This window comes from Phocoena phocoena, chromosome 1 (genome assembly GCF_963924675.1).
Source record: "Phocoena phocoena chromosome 1, mPhoPho1.1, whole genome shotgun sequence".
NCBI classification, from domain to species: domain Eukaryota; kingdom Metazoa; phylum Chordata; class Mammalia; order Artiodactyla; family Phocoenidae; genus Phocoena; species Phocoena phocoena.
In genome coordinates, this window is record NC_089219.1 from 46,218,206 (window position 1) to 46,234,624 (window position 16,419).

At 39.9% G+C, this 16,419-nt stretch overlaps 1 protein-coding gene across 1 annotated transcript in view; it reads right to left on the reverse strand.

Moving 5' to 3' along the window:
• USP24 (ubiquitin specific peptidase 24) overlaps positions 1 to 16,419 on the reverse strand; it is a 147,946-nt gene that overhangs the window by 54,530 nt on the left and 76,997 nt on the right. Inside the window, exons 25-35 of the mRNA XM_065873524.1 lie at positions 14,870 to 14,936; positions 14,619 to 14,729; positions 13,791 to 13,889; positions 13,524 to 13,697; positions 9,981 to 10,066; positions 9,723 to 9,816; positions 8,317 to 8,472; positions 5,337 to 5,434; positions 2,488 to 2,583; positions 2,140 to 2,368; positions 1,280 to 1,439 (exon numbers count right to left, since the gene is read on the reverse strand). Coding sequence (XP_065729596.1) covers positions 1,280 to 1,439; positions 2,140 to 2,368; positions 2,488 to 2,583; positions 5,337 to 5,434; positions 8,317 to 8,472; positions 9,723 to 9,816; positions 9,981 to 10,066; positions 13,524 to 13,697; positions 13,791 to 13,889; positions 14,619 to 14,729; positions 14,870 to 14,936 — 1,370 coding nt within the window. The remainder of the gene's footprint in view (positions 1 to 1,279; positions 1,440 to 2,139; positions 2,369 to 2,487; positions 2,584 to 5,336; positions 5,435 to 8,316; positions 8,473 to 9,722; positions 9,817 to 9,980; positions 10,067 to 13,523; positions 13,698 to 13,790; positions 13,890 to 14,618; positions 14,730 to 14,869; positions 14,937 to 16,419) is intronic.

Genomic DNA, 16,419 nt, shown 5'->3' on the forward strand with positions numbered 1-16,419 from the left:
TTACTGTGGATCCCACAGGACCCTTGAGATTATAATATCCTTTAATGAGTCCCATAATCCTCAAGTGAAAGTAAAGAGTTCAAGTTCAAGAAGACACTTTAGGCTAAGAAACAAGAGAGACTTAGTCACTTGATTTGAACCTCATTGCTTTGTACTTAAAACACATTTGGAACCATTAAAAAATATGTTTATGGGTTTCCCTGGTGGCGCAGTGGTTGAGAGTCCGCCTGCCGATGCAGGGGACACGGGTTCGTGCCCCGGTCCGGGAAGATCCCACATGCCGCGGAGCGGCTGGGCCTGTGAGCCATGGCCGCTGAGCCTGTGCATCCAGAGCCTGTGCTCCGCAAAGGGAGAGGCCACAACAGTGAGAGGCCCACGTACCAGAAAAAAAAAAAAAAAAAAAAAGTTTATGAGGCAAAACTAGTTTCAGGTGACAGGTAAGAACATTGCAATTTTGGAGGCATGTGGGAGTCCTGGGATATTAGAAATGTGCCTTATCTTGATTTAGATGGGTTACATATATGTAAAAACCCTAAAAATCCTACATATTTGGCATTTCTGCCCTTTACTGTGTGTATGTCATACAGTTTATATATCCACACACATAGATTGAGCAGGGAAACCAAATGAAGCTGAGAAATAAAGCTATTTATAAAGGTCTAACAGAAAATAACAGGCCAAACCAAGAAAGTGATTTTTCCAGGTAAAAATTCTAGATGAATTTTTATTACAGCCACAATTATTGGCCTCACTACACTTTTACACTCAGCAAGCTAAAACTCTGCTTGGTTTCTCTATATTCTGTATTTATAACCTTTTTATTTTTCTCTTAGTATGACATACATAAATGAAGTATGCATATGCATACATGCACATTTGAATGTGCACAAATCTAGAGTGTTTAGCTTGATGTTCAGAAACATTTAGTTTTACCTTACGCTCAAAAACAAGAGAAGGGCTTCCCTGGTGGCGCAGTGGTTGGGAGTCCGCCTGCCGATGCAGGGGACACAGGTTCGTGCCCCGGTCCAGGGGGATCCCATGTGCCGCAGAGCGGCTGGGCCCGTGAGCCGTGGCCGCTGGGCCTGCGCATCTGGAGCCTGTGCTCCGTGGCAGGAGAGGCCACAGCAGTGAGAGGCCTGCGTGCCGCAAAAAAAAAAAAAGAAAAAAACAAGAGAAAAGGCTTTCTCCTTTCTGTGACTCTGAGCAACCTATACAAAGATGATTCTTACAGCTACTTCCTGCCCAATATTCTAATTACTTTATCCTTTTTAATCAGTACCTGAACTGCTGAGCCTGTTTCGAATTCCAGCAGGAAACAGAGAATTACTTTCTTTAATTGGTTGGCTACTCCCAACGAGGTCAAGCCGTCCTGCAGCTGCAGCCCATGACAATCTCATGAAACAAGCCACAGTAGACGTGAAATCACTGACTTCCATTGTCTAAGGAAGTAAAGAGTGTTGTGAGAAAAGGTAGTACTTGAACACATCCCGCTGACTTCAATAACCTCCCCCCACCGTCTCAGTTTTGAGACTCGTTTCCTTCTAAGATTATCCACAAGATAGTCTTTTCCATGCTTCCATACTGTTCAAAGACTTTCACTACCCCTCTGCTACTTGTAATACAGAGACTCTACTCTCCATGTTCTGGCTTCAAATTACCCATCACCAATTTTGTTTTCATAGTTTCCCCTCTTCCACATTCTGCGTTTTGGCCTATGTGAACCACTGTGTGACCACGCACACAGGCTCTGGCTTTCTCTCTAACTGCTCACGCCCTCCCTTTTGCTTGAACAACTATCCCCTCTCCAAGCTAATCTCTGTATATCGAATCCCTACTATTCTTGAAGGCCTAGCTCAAATGCCACCTCCTACATAAAATCATCCGTGATAGCCACACATGAAGATAATTTATTCCACCTCCTCTCATGGCCTGTAGAATGCTTTGCCTTTGTAGTTCTCTTATAACATCTGATATCTTCTACCTGAATTACAGTTATTTCTGCACTAGTGATCTCTTTCTTACTCACCATAAGCTTCTTGAAGGCAATATTCATGTCAGTAATTTTTATATCTGCATACCACCACCAGTGCCTTCTAAATAGGAGGTACTTAATATTTCTTGAATACACAAATCACTTACTTGTATTGCAACTCGAGCAGCAGGGATGATTTCCTCAACCCTAATGGAAGACCTGTCAGACACTGACAGCTGTCGGTAGGATGACTTTTCTGGGGTACCACATAAAGACATCTGCCTGCTTGTCTGCCGGCTGACATTTCGGAACGGGCGAGAAGTAAGTGCTTCTATGCCGTCTTTGGTGAGGTCTTCCTCTAATAATGTCGGCAATGTTTGTCCCACAAGTAAAAATCTTAAAAGGAAACAAAAAGCTAGGCTTAGTCAAGGTCATTTCATACTATTTTAAAGGATGGGATTTGGAAGAAAAAGTCAAGAATTGCCTTCTGAGACTAACACAACATATTTACATACCTTGCAAGTTGTAGGCAGATGGAATAAACTCCCTGCCTTGTTTCATAGTCTACTTCTGATGGGATGGAATCCCTCTGCATGACATTTACAACCAAACTTCAAAGATAAGAAAAAAAAAGGCAGATATTAAAGACTTCTATTTCTTTTATAGGAAATCTTCTGTAAGTAATGTGATTGTTTATAAACGTTATCAGTTACTTAAAATTTCTACAAGATCTTTACCTATAAATGGATCATACATATTCCTATTACAATTATTTCCTATAGTACATATAAACCTCCTCGTCCATTTAGAATTAGACTCCTTCCTTAGCCAAAAAGACAACCAACACAGAGTGTCTGGGTGGTTCTCCTTCTCACTAACTGGTTTCGAGTGCACCGATCAACTGCTATCTTGGTACTAGTAGAACTGTCAATTCAAAAACATGTCCAGAATTGGTGTATTCCACAAAGCTTGTTTTTCATATCCACTACCACCTATATTGCTGCAAAAGCTTCCCAACTGTTCTTCCTGATTCTACTCTTGATGTTTCACCACCAAAATCTATTCTCAAAAGATCAACCAGAGTGATCCTTTAAAAATGGAGGTCACCATGGAACTGCTCTGCACAAAATCCTCCCATGGCTTCCTATTTCCTTCATAGTAGCTTGTAAGATCCTGCATAACCGGACCTCTGGTATCTCTGTGACGTCATGCTTCCTACCCTGCCCCCTCACTTGGCCCAAACCACACGGTCCTGCCGGCCTCGCAGGCACCAGGTTCGCCCACACAGGGGCTCGCACTGGATGCTCCTCCGGACAGCTTTCCCCCGTATCTCCAGGTCTTGCTCCCTCCCGTCCTTCGGGTCTTTGTAAAATGTCACCCCATCAGTGAAGCTTTCCCGGATCACCCCACTGGATATCAAACCCTCTCCATCCACTCTTCCTTGTCTTATTTTTCTCTACAGCTCTTATCACCACCTGACATACACTTTTACTTCTTCGTTTATTGTCTGTCTTCTGTTCCAGACTGTCAGCTTCATGAGGACATGGATTTTTGTTTCATTTACTCACTGTTCTGTTCCCAGTGCTTAGAACAATGCAGGCACGTACGTTAATTGACATTCAAAAATAAGCCAGAAGTAAAATGCCTTAATTAGCACAGCTCTGTAACTGGCTGAGTGATCTGAAATGAGTTTTAACCTTCTAGTTCCACTTCTCTGTTTCCCACCCCCTTTATCTCCTCAAGGTCTCACCCAACTTCTCTTCCCCTGAAGGCCTCCAGACAGAAATTCCTTCAATTACCCTCTGTTCAAACGTCAAGTGGGTCTTCACTCCTTCCTCCCCCAGGGGAAATGGCATGCCTACTTCTTTCTGGAGCAAATCTCCTTCCAACTGCAGTGGAACTTAGCCCCATCGGTTGATCATCCCCCTTTCTTTTATCTTTATTCTTTTCTTTTTCATCGGCCCCTTTTAGTCAGCCTACAATGAGAGTCAAGTCTTCTACAAATTAAAATCAAAACAGAAGAGCAAACTTTTCCCTCAGTTATTCTACCCTTCAAACTCCTGTCACCTCCGTTTTCTCACTCAACATAAAGCAGGGATTTCTACTTACTGATTCTGCTTCCCATCCTTACACTTGCCACGCAACACCTGGCCAGCTGCTTATGCCCTGAGGCTTTACTTACACACTGATGTCTCCCTGAACCTCTAGTGCCATTCTCCACTTCTCTCGAGAGCATCATGTCCAAACAATCCTCTTCACATGACTCACAGGGACCTCGTGTGCAACCAAATTCTTGACTTTCTCACTTTCCTCCATCTGGTTCCATATTTATTTCCCATATGGGTTAAAGATTCACCATTCACTCACTCTTCCAAGCTAGAAATCACAGGCCATTTTATAAATGTTCCTACCCTATATCCAGTCATAAAGACTTGCCTACTTCACCTTATATGTCCTTCTACCACACTGTCCCATATTTAGAAACGGTCACCTCTCCTCTGGAATAGTCATAGTTCTATAGTTCTCCCTGCCTGCAGCCTCTCCCTCCCACTTCTATCCATCTTCTCCACTGTAGCCAGAGTAACTGTTCTAGGTAACTCCTGGGTTAGAAACCTCCTGTTTTTCCATGGTCTTCAAGATAAAGCTGAAATTCCTCAATGTGACCCCTCTTTACATATTTCTCTCCTTTATCCTTTGCTCTAGCCTCACTAGGCAACTGTACTTCCCAAGACAGTCCATGATGCTTTCACTCATCCCCACCCCACCTCTGGCTTAGAGTGCCCTTTTCCCCTTATTTACCTAGGGAATGGCGACTCATCGCTCAATTTCTAGCTCAAATGTCACTTTCTGGGAAGTATTTCCTACTCTTATGATCCTAAGCAAATCTAACCATTTAACCACTGCTTTCTTCCCCACCCCACAAAGCACTTTTTATAAGCCTCTGTTTTGATACTTATAATAACTGTTTGTTATTCTTTATTAAACCATGAGGCTCTCAAGGGCAGGGATAATATCTTTGCACCCCCATCACTAATGCCTTGCACAACATAGATTACCGACAGTCAGATTCACCTTATCTCAAACTGATGTGGGAATGAACAGAAACAGTAAGCCTTCTCTCCTCTACTCGAGAATTTCCCTCACTACCAGAGGAAAGAGACATGCTTCTGTCAGTTTTCCAAATAATCAAAAGTCATAAAATGAGTTAAAATATTCCAAAGACTAAAACAACACTCCTTATTTTAACTGTCATAATGCTTCACATAATGCCTTGTAAGAATAAGCAAGGCTTGGCAGGAGAAATTAACTAAAATAACTAGATTCATTTTCTGCAATCCATATAACATAATATCGAAACTCTAACCTCAAACCTCCTGCTTTGAGGAAGTTCTCACAAAAGGATTTTGCACAGTTTCTTGCCATGTCATCATCAGCTGTTGGCATGAGTTTGGAGCTTAGAACCTTGGAAAAAGATAAGCACAATTAATCATCCCAACATTTCCAGTTGAAATTACTCCTTTATACTAAGTAAAACAAATCAGACAATTTGAGTCAGAATCTCTTTAAATGCTACTGTTCTTTTTACCCCCAGTAGTGTAAGGAGGCTGATGTTTCACAAATAAAATAATCACATTTTCCAAGTTCCATTTACTTAGCATGAAAAATCTTTCTGTTTTTAAGAGAGCTGGTGTATTCTTCTTTTTATGAAACCAGCAAATGTGAAGGTCTCAGGCTCCCAGACTTAGATAAGAGCAGGTAACATTATGTGTTACGCTGATGTGTTCTAGAAAAAGTATATAAACTAAAGTCTTACAAAACAGCCCATTTATTATAAATGCTGGATGAGTTGCCAGATAATGATTCTAACTCCTATTTACTGAGCACCTATCTACAAAGTACTAGGCATAAGGTGAGGTACTTAACATGCATTCTCTCTTAATCTCACTACGCACAGCACAGGTATTTTACTCTACAGGTAAAGACTGAGACCTGAGAGGTTAAGTGACCTCCCACCCGAGGTCACATGGTTAGAATTCAAGTCCAGATGTGCCTCACTCTAATACCCATGCCCCTTTTAATGACACTGCAATACCCACCTAAAGGAAGCTCAACTAAATATTCTGGTATAGTAGAGAATTATTTCACGTAACTAATCATACTGTGGCATGAGACGACGAATCTAGCTCACATTCTAGTTTTACCACCGACTAGCTGAAAGAGCTCAGATATGTAATTTTCCTTTTTTGCCTCAGGTTTCTCATACGGTAAATGAGGACAATAATTACCTCTACCAGAGGATTGTTTGTAAGTAAGATAACACAAGCTTAAGGTGCTTTAGTACAAGCACTGGCACAAAACAATTGCCCAGTAAACAACTGCTTATTTAGTAATGATTTAAAAAAATTTTTAAAGCTCATTGCTGCAGTTTCCCCAAGGTTTTAATCTAGATGTAATTCAAGATCCTTTTCTGTTCAAAACAATCTGCTTCTATGAACCTATTAGTTTTACGAGCTTAGATTTTTAATGCGGTATTTTTGTTTAAAGATGCTTTCTTCCTAAGCTGCCCTTTGGGAAACAGGCTCACCAGCCTCAGATCACAAGCATCACACAAGGAGAATGGGAACCCTCTGCTATCCTAACCCCTCCTGAATGTCAACAGCCACATGCACACACTCCCCATGTTTAATGGACAATTTAGTGACGATGGAAGGTTTCTCCAAAGGAATGGGTATTTGGAATATCCACTTTGAATTTTCCTAGTGGGCAAACATAAGTTAAAGATCGAAATGCAAGGACATTAACCTTGCAGGTAATTGTAAAAATAAGTGCTCTGGGAGTGTTAGGTTTTCTACATTTTTTATGTCAAGCAAAAGAAAACCTATCAGAGGAATTTCCAGTTAATCAGAAGTCCTAAAATTATACCGGAGATAATTTATATAACCCTTTGGCTCTAAGATAATGCAATCTAGGTAGCCAATGACAAGCTAGACCCACTGCTGGGTCATTCTGTTTCTCTGGGTGCTCTCAAATGTGGGTGTTAAAATTTATACCTTAACTTTCTGAGACAATCATTCAAAAGCAAATGACAAATCTGGCAGTAATTGTAAGATGTCAATTTCATAAGCTTGAGTTAGCCAAAAATATCTAGGTAATTTTCTGTTTTAGAATATTGTATGTATTTTTAAATGTCTGCAAGAAATAAGGACATATTTTATTTTTAAAATATTTGCTAGATATTTTCTCCTTTTGAACCCAACAAATGTTTTCACAAGAATGATTATTTTAAGGCAAATATGAAATGTTAACACAGCTCCACCATATAAATAAGTGAAACATAAAAATGAGTGAATGTAATTTTATACTCCAAATTAGACTGTCAGATGAAATAAAACTTGGAAAAAATGCCCAAGCAGGTACCTTCCTACCAATTATGACCTATGTTGTGATTCAAAACCTACTGAAGATAAATGGTAATTTGATGATTAAGGTTGCTTAGGCACTGATCTGGATTCCTTAATAAATAACTGACTGGATAGAACATATTAGGGCAAAGCAAAATCATTCAGGGCTCTATTTTCTCCAGATCTTAAGTGGCCTGAGGGTCTAGCCCCTCACCCTCCAAGAGTGGGCCACTCTCCACACTGCTTTGTTACTGCTTTCATTTCATGACTCAGCCTATCCAGCCTCCCCTATGTCTTACTAAGATCTTGGAGCAATTATCTTGTCCTTTCAACTCTGACCCTTTAAATACCACAATGACTTGTAGACAGTAAACAGTTAGTAAATGTTTACTGAACTACATCTACTAGTTTAAAGCTACTACTGGGAAGAAGGGTAATAAAAATATTCTTTTGTTCAAATTCTTTCAATTCTTTTTTTTAACCTTGAAATAATAATGTTAATGTGACTCCTGACAAACTCCTTATAAAGCTTCATGAATGGCCACAAATTACAACAGCTTTTTTAAAAAGTCAGGATGCATTTAATAACAAGAAGGCTGAGGATTAGGAACTGATGTTATACAGACTTGCAAAACTTCCAGAGGAAGATAATGACACATTTTAATACATAACGCTTCCTAATTATTTATTTACATGCTATTTTGCAAGTATAACAATGCACACAGGTATAAACGGAAAAAGAAAACTGAGCATTTTCAAAGTCCGAAACAACGAAATACTTCAATTTATATTCTATTTTTTACTTTTTAAAACTTAATTTTTTTTAACAAACCATTCGATAATAATAGAAACCTATTTACTTATTTCTGATATCTGAAAGCATGAACCTTTAGGCCAAAATGAACCTGCTAAAATGAAATAAAAAGAAGTGAGGTTTCTTACTTCTAAGTTGTAGAGCACTCGGAAGGTGGACATTCCCGGAGCAAAAGACCGAAAGAGACTTTCTAAAACTGAACTGGCGCTTGGCTGATGCTGCTGCTTGGAAGAGAGGGACGGAGATTTTGAAGACTGAGCGCTTGTTTCAGACAGCAATGTTTTCTAAGTTTAACAGAAAGAAAAAAGGAATATACAGCTCAAAAGCACAAATTAAAGAGAAGCAGATATCACTACACATTCTAATGTTTTTTCCGACTTTAATATAATCAAATCAATGAAATTTTCTAAAAATTAACCTCAAGGCCACATGAGGTTAACTCCATCACACAGACAGTAAATGCTCAACAGCATTCCAATCCTACAGGAATGCTTCTGGGATTGTATTCTAAGCAACACTAGTGGGGTCATCCTAATTTGTTCCCACGTTTTTAAAATTTGTACCACTAGGAGACTTCGCTGGTGGTCCAGTGGTTAAGACTCTGTGCTCCCAATGCAGGGGGCATGGGTTTGATCCCTGGCTGGGGAACTAAGATCCCACATACCGCAACTAAGCTTGCGTGCCGCAACTACTGAGCCCGTGCGCTCTAGAGCCCTCGTGCTGCAACTAGGAAAGCCCACGTGCTGCAGTGAAGAGCCCTCGCAGCCAAAATAAAATTAATTAATTAATTAAAATAAATAAAATTTGTACCACCAAACATTGATAATTAAATTATAAGATTGCAGTGTAGTAGTTTTGATAATTTTTTTAGTTAGTATGAGTAATATAGTTTTTAATTACATTAGTTCTCTTCTTCCTCAGATTAATACATAAGGTACATGTGACACGATTATGAGCTCATCTAAACTATAATCACTGAAATACAAAATTCATAACTTCGTTCTAACAGCTTTGATCTAAATGAATTTATTCTGAGAACACAATATTATAGATAAAACACAATTTCATTATATATATATATATATATATATACACACAACTCTTAAGGAACAAGATTCTAAACATTAAACGAAAGGAACTTTAAATATCAACTGTGAAAATATTAAATGATAACCCATTTACGCAAGCAACTCAAACATACGCAACAACCACATTCAGAGAGGCATCATAACAGAAGAAAAATATCTCAACTCAATCAGAACTAGAGTCTGACCCTAGCCAAAACCGTCCATCACTCTGCGCTTGGGTTTCCTAATATAAAACATAAAGGAGGTGGAAGCAATGATACTAAAGGCTCTTCCAGTTCTAAAATTTGACATCATTATTTACAGCAAAGGTATTTTTCTAAAGAAAAAAAGAACTGTTATGGGAAAGATGATATCGTATGACCTTAATGTGATGTCATGCTGTATTTTCACTGAATCATGATACAAAATTTCCATGCCTGTTAAATAACTATCCAAGATACTCATACCTTTCTTCCTAAAGAATCAAGTTGATCAAGGGCTTCCTGAATGGCTGGATCAGTGGGTATCAAGAGCAGAAGCTTTCGTACTCGTAGAGTTATCCTGAAATTTTTCAAATATTAATTATTTTCACACAAACCACAGTTTCAATAACAAAGTCACTTAGTATGGGATGTGAAGTAATATACATTTCAGGTGAACATTTACTGGGTTCCCTAACTTTAATACTTTCCTCTCTTTCAAGCTCTGTACACATTTCTATTTACCTTGGCTCCTCCAGATTGGCCAGCTGGTAAAGCATGTCAAATACATTGCACACAAGTGCCATCACCACACCAGGGAGGGATTTCTCCTGGGGGAGGAAGCAAAACATAAATGCAAATTGACAAAACAATTTCCTCCTTTTCTAATCAAAGGTACAACCAATAAAATTCCTGGTTCTTAACGACTGGCCTGCAAAACTTGAGGGAAGCATGGTGCTTATCTGCCTCAAACAACAATGCACGGGAACAGAGAGTGAGGGACCACTCCCTCTGCTAGCGTGCTCATCACCTGGGCTCTCTTCTCCTACCGCCTGCTGGCAAAGGGGCTAAGGCACCAAAAAGCAGGCAGTGGCAGAGAGGCAAAAGGAAGGGCAGATGTGATGAACAGAACGGAGGGTGGGCACCGTTGGAAGCTGATCACAGCTTGGCAGGAGCAAACAAGGCAGAGTGATTTAAAAGCAAATTCATTCAGAACTCTAATGGAAAACTGATGAATTCATAAAAGTGCTAACGAAAGATCAAGATGAAAAAAAGATTAATTACATGGGACTGAGTGAACTGATGAGGATGATTATGATTTTTGTGACTTTCTGTTTGAATAATAATAATAAAAAATCCCACATGGACTCAGAGGCAAAAAATATACAAAGCAATTTTCACTGCAAGGTAAAGGAGCCGTTACAGTGGAGGATTACTGGGCTGAATGTCAATATTATGACATAGTAAGAGCGTGTTTCGTGTTTGGTAATTGCAATCATTGTTGCGGTCATCCATTTACAATGCCTGGTGTCAGATTATTTATCTCTTGTGAAAATAAAATACAGTGTGTGTGTGTGAGTTGTGGGAAAAAAAAAAACAAAAAACAGGAGTCAACCGTATTTAAAAAAAAAACAGGGCTTCCCTGGTGGTGCAGTGGTTGAGAGTCCGCCTGCCGATGTAGGGGACATGGGTTCGTGCCCGGTCCGGGAAGATCCCACATGCTGCGGAGCGGCTGGGCCCGTGAGCTACGGCCGCTGAGCCTGCGTGTCCGGAGCCTGTGCTCCGCAACAGGAGAGGCCACAACAGTGAGAGGCCCGCGTAATGCAAAAACAAACAAACAAACAAAAAAACCCACAAATTCAAAGTGATATAATCAAACACACACACTCACACAACCACATAGATATATATGTAATTTAAGTTGAGAAAAAGAAGTTGGCCTCTTTTTTTTAAAGGTGAAAAAAATGGATACAACTGTATAGAAGAGATTCAGATGTGATTAAAGTACTATTTTCTGGTATAAGAAATAAAAAAGCTGGATATCACTATAAAATATATTTGGGAAGGTTTTTAATAAATTCAGGATAAATATGAGATAGTTTAAAAATGTTAAACTCAAAGATGCTATGTACGTCATTTCTGTTGCTGATAAACTGTCATAATACTGCTCTGAGTATGATTTCGTTCTTAAGTTCTCACTACATATAAGTATAGCTACTTTTTAAGAAACGGCACAACACTACATTAACCCTGCAGGGTTCTGTGGTACCTGTAAGCAAGGCTATGCTCTCTAAGTTAGAGACAGCCATGCAAAGATCTTACATTTGTAATTAAATGAAAGGACTATACATAATACTATGAAAAAAATCCCTCTCTGTCATTTAAATACCTTTATTTCACACGAGGGCTGGTATTATCTTACTTTTCTAGACTATAAAAGCATAAAGAACTGAATGGTCTTGTTAGTTTTGTACCCCTGGTGCTGAGCTCAGTTCCTGGCAGAGAGAAGGTACAAAAAACCCTGATTCATAAAATCATTCAACAAATACTGATTACCTATTATGTTCTAGGCACTGTTTTAGGTGTTGGAAATACAGCAGTGAGCAAAACAGACAAAGGTCTGCTCTCAAGGAGCTTAAATTTCACTGGTGGGGGGAGAGGCAAAAATAAAGTAGGGAAGGGAAATGAGATGTGCAGGAGTATCAATAGGTGGCAAGTTTAGACAGGACTGCCAAAGAAGGCTCACCAAGAAGGCAACATTTGAGTGAAGGCTGAAGGAAGTGAGAAAGAACCACATGGGTATCAGGAAAGAACATTACAAGCACAGAGAAGAGCAAGTGCACAGGGCCCACTTTGTTTGAGGACCAACATGGAGACCAGTGCAGCTGGAGTGGTGAGAGTTAGGGTGGGTCATGGGGGAACATCTCAGTGGGGGGGATAGACCAAGTAGGCCCTGAAGGTCCCAGTAAAGACTCTGGCTCTTACTCTGAGTGAGATGGGAGCCGCTGGAGAGTCTGAGCTGAGGAGTGGCATATAATCTGACTCTGTTTAAAAGAGATCATGGGCTGTTGGGTGTTACACAGAGAAGAGACTGAACTGGTATAGGGACAGAAGCCCTGAGACCAGTGAGAGAACTACTGAAACCCTCCAGCTGAGCGAGGATGGCTGCTTAGATTGGTGTGGAAGCTGTGGAGGCAGAGAAAAGGAGCTAGAGTCTAGACGAATTTTAAAGATAGAGTCAAGGATTTGCTGACAGATAGGGCTATGCTTTGAGAGAAAGTAGGGACCCAAGGATTTTGGCATGAGCCACTAGAAGAATGAAATAGGCATTATCTGAAATACGGCAAGACTGGGATGAAGAGGTTTGGGTTAGGGGTGAGGTGGTGGCAAAGGGGATATCAGGAGCTCAGTTTTGGATGTTAGGACTGGGATGTCCATCACACATTTAAGAGGAGACACTGATTAACCAGTTGGTTCCATGTACCTAGACTTCAAGCTGAAGATAAGAATTGGGATGTTATCAATATACATACAATATATAACGCTTTGAAACTGGATGAGATTCCTAAGGGAATGAGCATAGACAGAGGAAAGGTCAAAGGACTGAGCCAGGGGACTTCTTTGTACACAGATCGGGAAGATGAAAAGGAGGCAGCAGAGGAGACCAAAGAGGGAGAACCAGAGCGGGAGGGCGGAGTCAGGGGGGTTCTGAAAGCCAAGGGGAAAAAGTATTTCAAGGGGAAGTGATCACATGGATCAACTGCTGAAATGTCAAGAAGACGAGGATCGAGAGGTGGACATGACAGATTACCTTGCAGAGTTTATTTTCGAGAGGGGTCAAGAGAGCATGGTAAAGAGAGCTTAGACAACCCTTTCAAGGAGCTTCACTGATTTGGGAAGGAGAGAATGGGGACAGGAATTGAAGCTGAAATTGGGGTGAAAAAAGGTTTTTTAAAAGGATGGTAGAAATAGCACAGCACGTTTGAATGTTGATAGGAATGACCCAGGAGAGGAAACTCAATGAATCAATGAAGAGAGATATGTGAGAGGAGCAGCAAGCAGTGGCCAGGCAGAATCACTCAGACTCAGAAGAGTCTGGTTCAGAAGACTGACAAATTGTGCATCTTCTTCTCCCACCTGAATCCCAGCATTTCTCAGTGATACAGTTCTGAAGGGGCAGGACTTGTCTGAGAGAAAAGGACATAATCATGCAAATCTATATGGGCCGAAGGCAAAACTTAATGATGTTACGTTCTTGTTCTGAGCTTGAATATTATCGCTCAATACCTGCTCCATGGCATATGATGAACTAAACACCCCACTGCTGCTGCTGCTGGAGCTGGTTGAGGAATCTGCAGAGCTCCCAGACGGGGTCCCACTGCCAGAAGTCTTTACTGTGAGGATTTGCTCATCAGAAAAGCCCAGCTGGTGGAGGAGCTTTTGATCTTTATTCACTGTCAGCTGTAAAAAGTGGTTTCTTAATTACTGAGAAGGAAAGGAGAGGAAAATACCGGTATCAGACTAAAGTGCCACAAAATGTTTATTTACACCTACCAGACTATCATTTGTAAATATCTGTATACTATCCACTGGAGAACACAACTGCTTGGCTATCTTCCACCGGACACTCCCTATGGTTTCATTACTGTGAGCCTGTAAAATGAAATGAAACACTGTTCTGAGTAATTCACTTATTCATCAATTTAAACAACTATTAGCGAGCATCTGTCATGTACTGGGCACTGTTCCAGAACCTGGGAACACAGCAGAGAACCCAAAGACAAGAATCCTGCCCTTGTGAGGCTTCCCTCCTGCAGTACTTAAATTCTATTCCATACTCCATTCCCCAGCATGCATGGAATGAAATCTCAAGTCCTTCTTCCACTGGAGTGTCTTCTACTCTTCCCCTTCTCACTGTGCTCTAGTCACACCAGCCACTTTCCTTGCCACTGAATAAATCAAACAAACTCCCACCTCAGGACCTTTGTACCTGCTGCTCCCTTTGTGTGGAATGCTCTTCCCCAGAAATGGCTAACTCTGTCACTTCATTCAAGTCTCTGTTCAAATGTGATCACCTCAGAGACCTTCCCTAACCATTCTTATCTAAAATATGTCATGTATACCCATCTTATCCTGCTGTCTTCTTTTGTAACCTTTATAACACTCGTTATCACCTGATATTACGTATTTACTTAGGAGTCTGCTTATACCCTATCAGCTTCCTTTCATTTCAGGTCTTTATTCTAAATTTGCTTTCCAAACAGCTTTTAGAATAGTCATTCATGCAGCTAAATCAACAACAGTGTTCAATCTCAATCAACAGTGTTCTTATAAAATAACATGACAATATGGAAATGGCTTCAGAGCTTAATGTAAACCTACCTCTACAGTGAAGGTATCTTTGGTAGACTCATAAGTAACATTAAGAGTTAAAAGATGTCCATGGAATGACGCACCATGAGGTAGAATAGTTCGGGGAACAGAGTAAAAATCCTTGAAGAAGATATAGCAAGTCAAAAGATACAGCAAGTGAGATGCACAGCGCCACTGTTAAATGTCACAAAAATACTCTCCTAACACATTGAGACTAATTATAGGATGATAAGGTTGCTTTACAAAGAAGAGAGGCTTACCTCTATAGTGATCACATAGCGTTCTGCCAGAAGCAGCAATCTCTCAATTATTACAAGTTTAGTGGATCTATGAATTAAAAAAAATGTTTTTGAAAATACTTGAAATGAACTGCTGACTTGAGCTCAATTTCAGTCTATTTCACCAAAACCACAATCACAATTAGCCCTCTCTGGTCAAAGACTGAAATCTGCAAAGACTAAACTTCCTTTTCACTCAAGCGGGAGGTGGTTCAAGCAGGTCACAGCTGTCGCACACAGATGGAATATGGGGCAGAAGCCTGCCCCTCCCCATGTTTCCTTTCCTGTTCTTTTCTTTCTTCGTTTTCTTTTTTTAAACAGTTGTCCCATAAATAGAGGGCCTGGGTCTCCTCTGGGTCTGCAGGCTTATTTGTCTACCAACCCACCAAGAATGAACGATCAGTGAGTTTGAATCTCATAACCTTACAACTAAGATATGCCACATAATTCTGTAAACACAGAATCTAAGTTCTGAAGTGCCTGAAATTTAGAAGACAAACGCAAACCATTAAGTATGCCACAAATGAGAGCTGCTGTTTGTTTTACTTAGCCTAAGAATGAGGCAGAAGAAAAGGACGAAAAAAATTGTTCATCTGGTTTAAGTGACTAGTCTGTATAGTTAAAACATACAACGTAAGAATTTGTTATCCCAAGGGTTTTCAAAGTACTTAAGAAATCAACACACATCAAGAGACATAACAATCTCTGGAACAGAAAACACACAGCAAGGAACTGTGGCACTCTCACAGACTCTGAAAGTGAGACCTGAGATCTCTTTTGGTTAGACTTAAGCAATCTTATCATTTGACATAACAGGACGCCAACATTCAGCAGCTTGTACAGTCACAGCTCCACACTTTATTGAACACTACATGTGTTAACACCAACAAATGAAAATCCAAATGCCCTTAATTTAAATATTTACTATTCCAGAGAGTCTAAGTATTTTGTACAGGTGTATTTCTAAATTTGGAAAGTTTTCAGATTTTCTAACAGTAAGTATGCTGATTAGCAGTACTGGAAATTTGACTTTAAAAAGAGTTGGTTAAACGCATTTAACAGAGTTCTAAATTCTTTCAGTCTGTGGGTAGAAACCAGAACTTGATATTCAGATGGAACCTCTTTAGGAAATACTTAAGTGCTTAACAAGTGAATTGTTGAGTGAACTGTTTTATTTTGCCTCAATGATGAATTAAATCACAGAGAGCACTGCAAACACTGTACAAATGAGAGAATAACTCCTCCTCCCATAAGTGGAACAATTATGGTCATTGAAGAGTTCTTTTAAGACTAGTGAATGAGATAAACTACATGTACTGGTTCAAAGGCAACTCTGAAATTACATATTCTTAGTAACTCTGTTTAGGGTTTATAATGAGAATATTTAAAAACTATCATGTGGTTTTGTTCTGTAACAGTCAAATATGAAATGATTCAGAATACAAAGCAGTTAGAAAAGACAAACAAATAGCATGCTTATTTAAAGAAGCAGCGGTTTGGAAATCCCAATCCAATAGTTTATAAGTGCATTT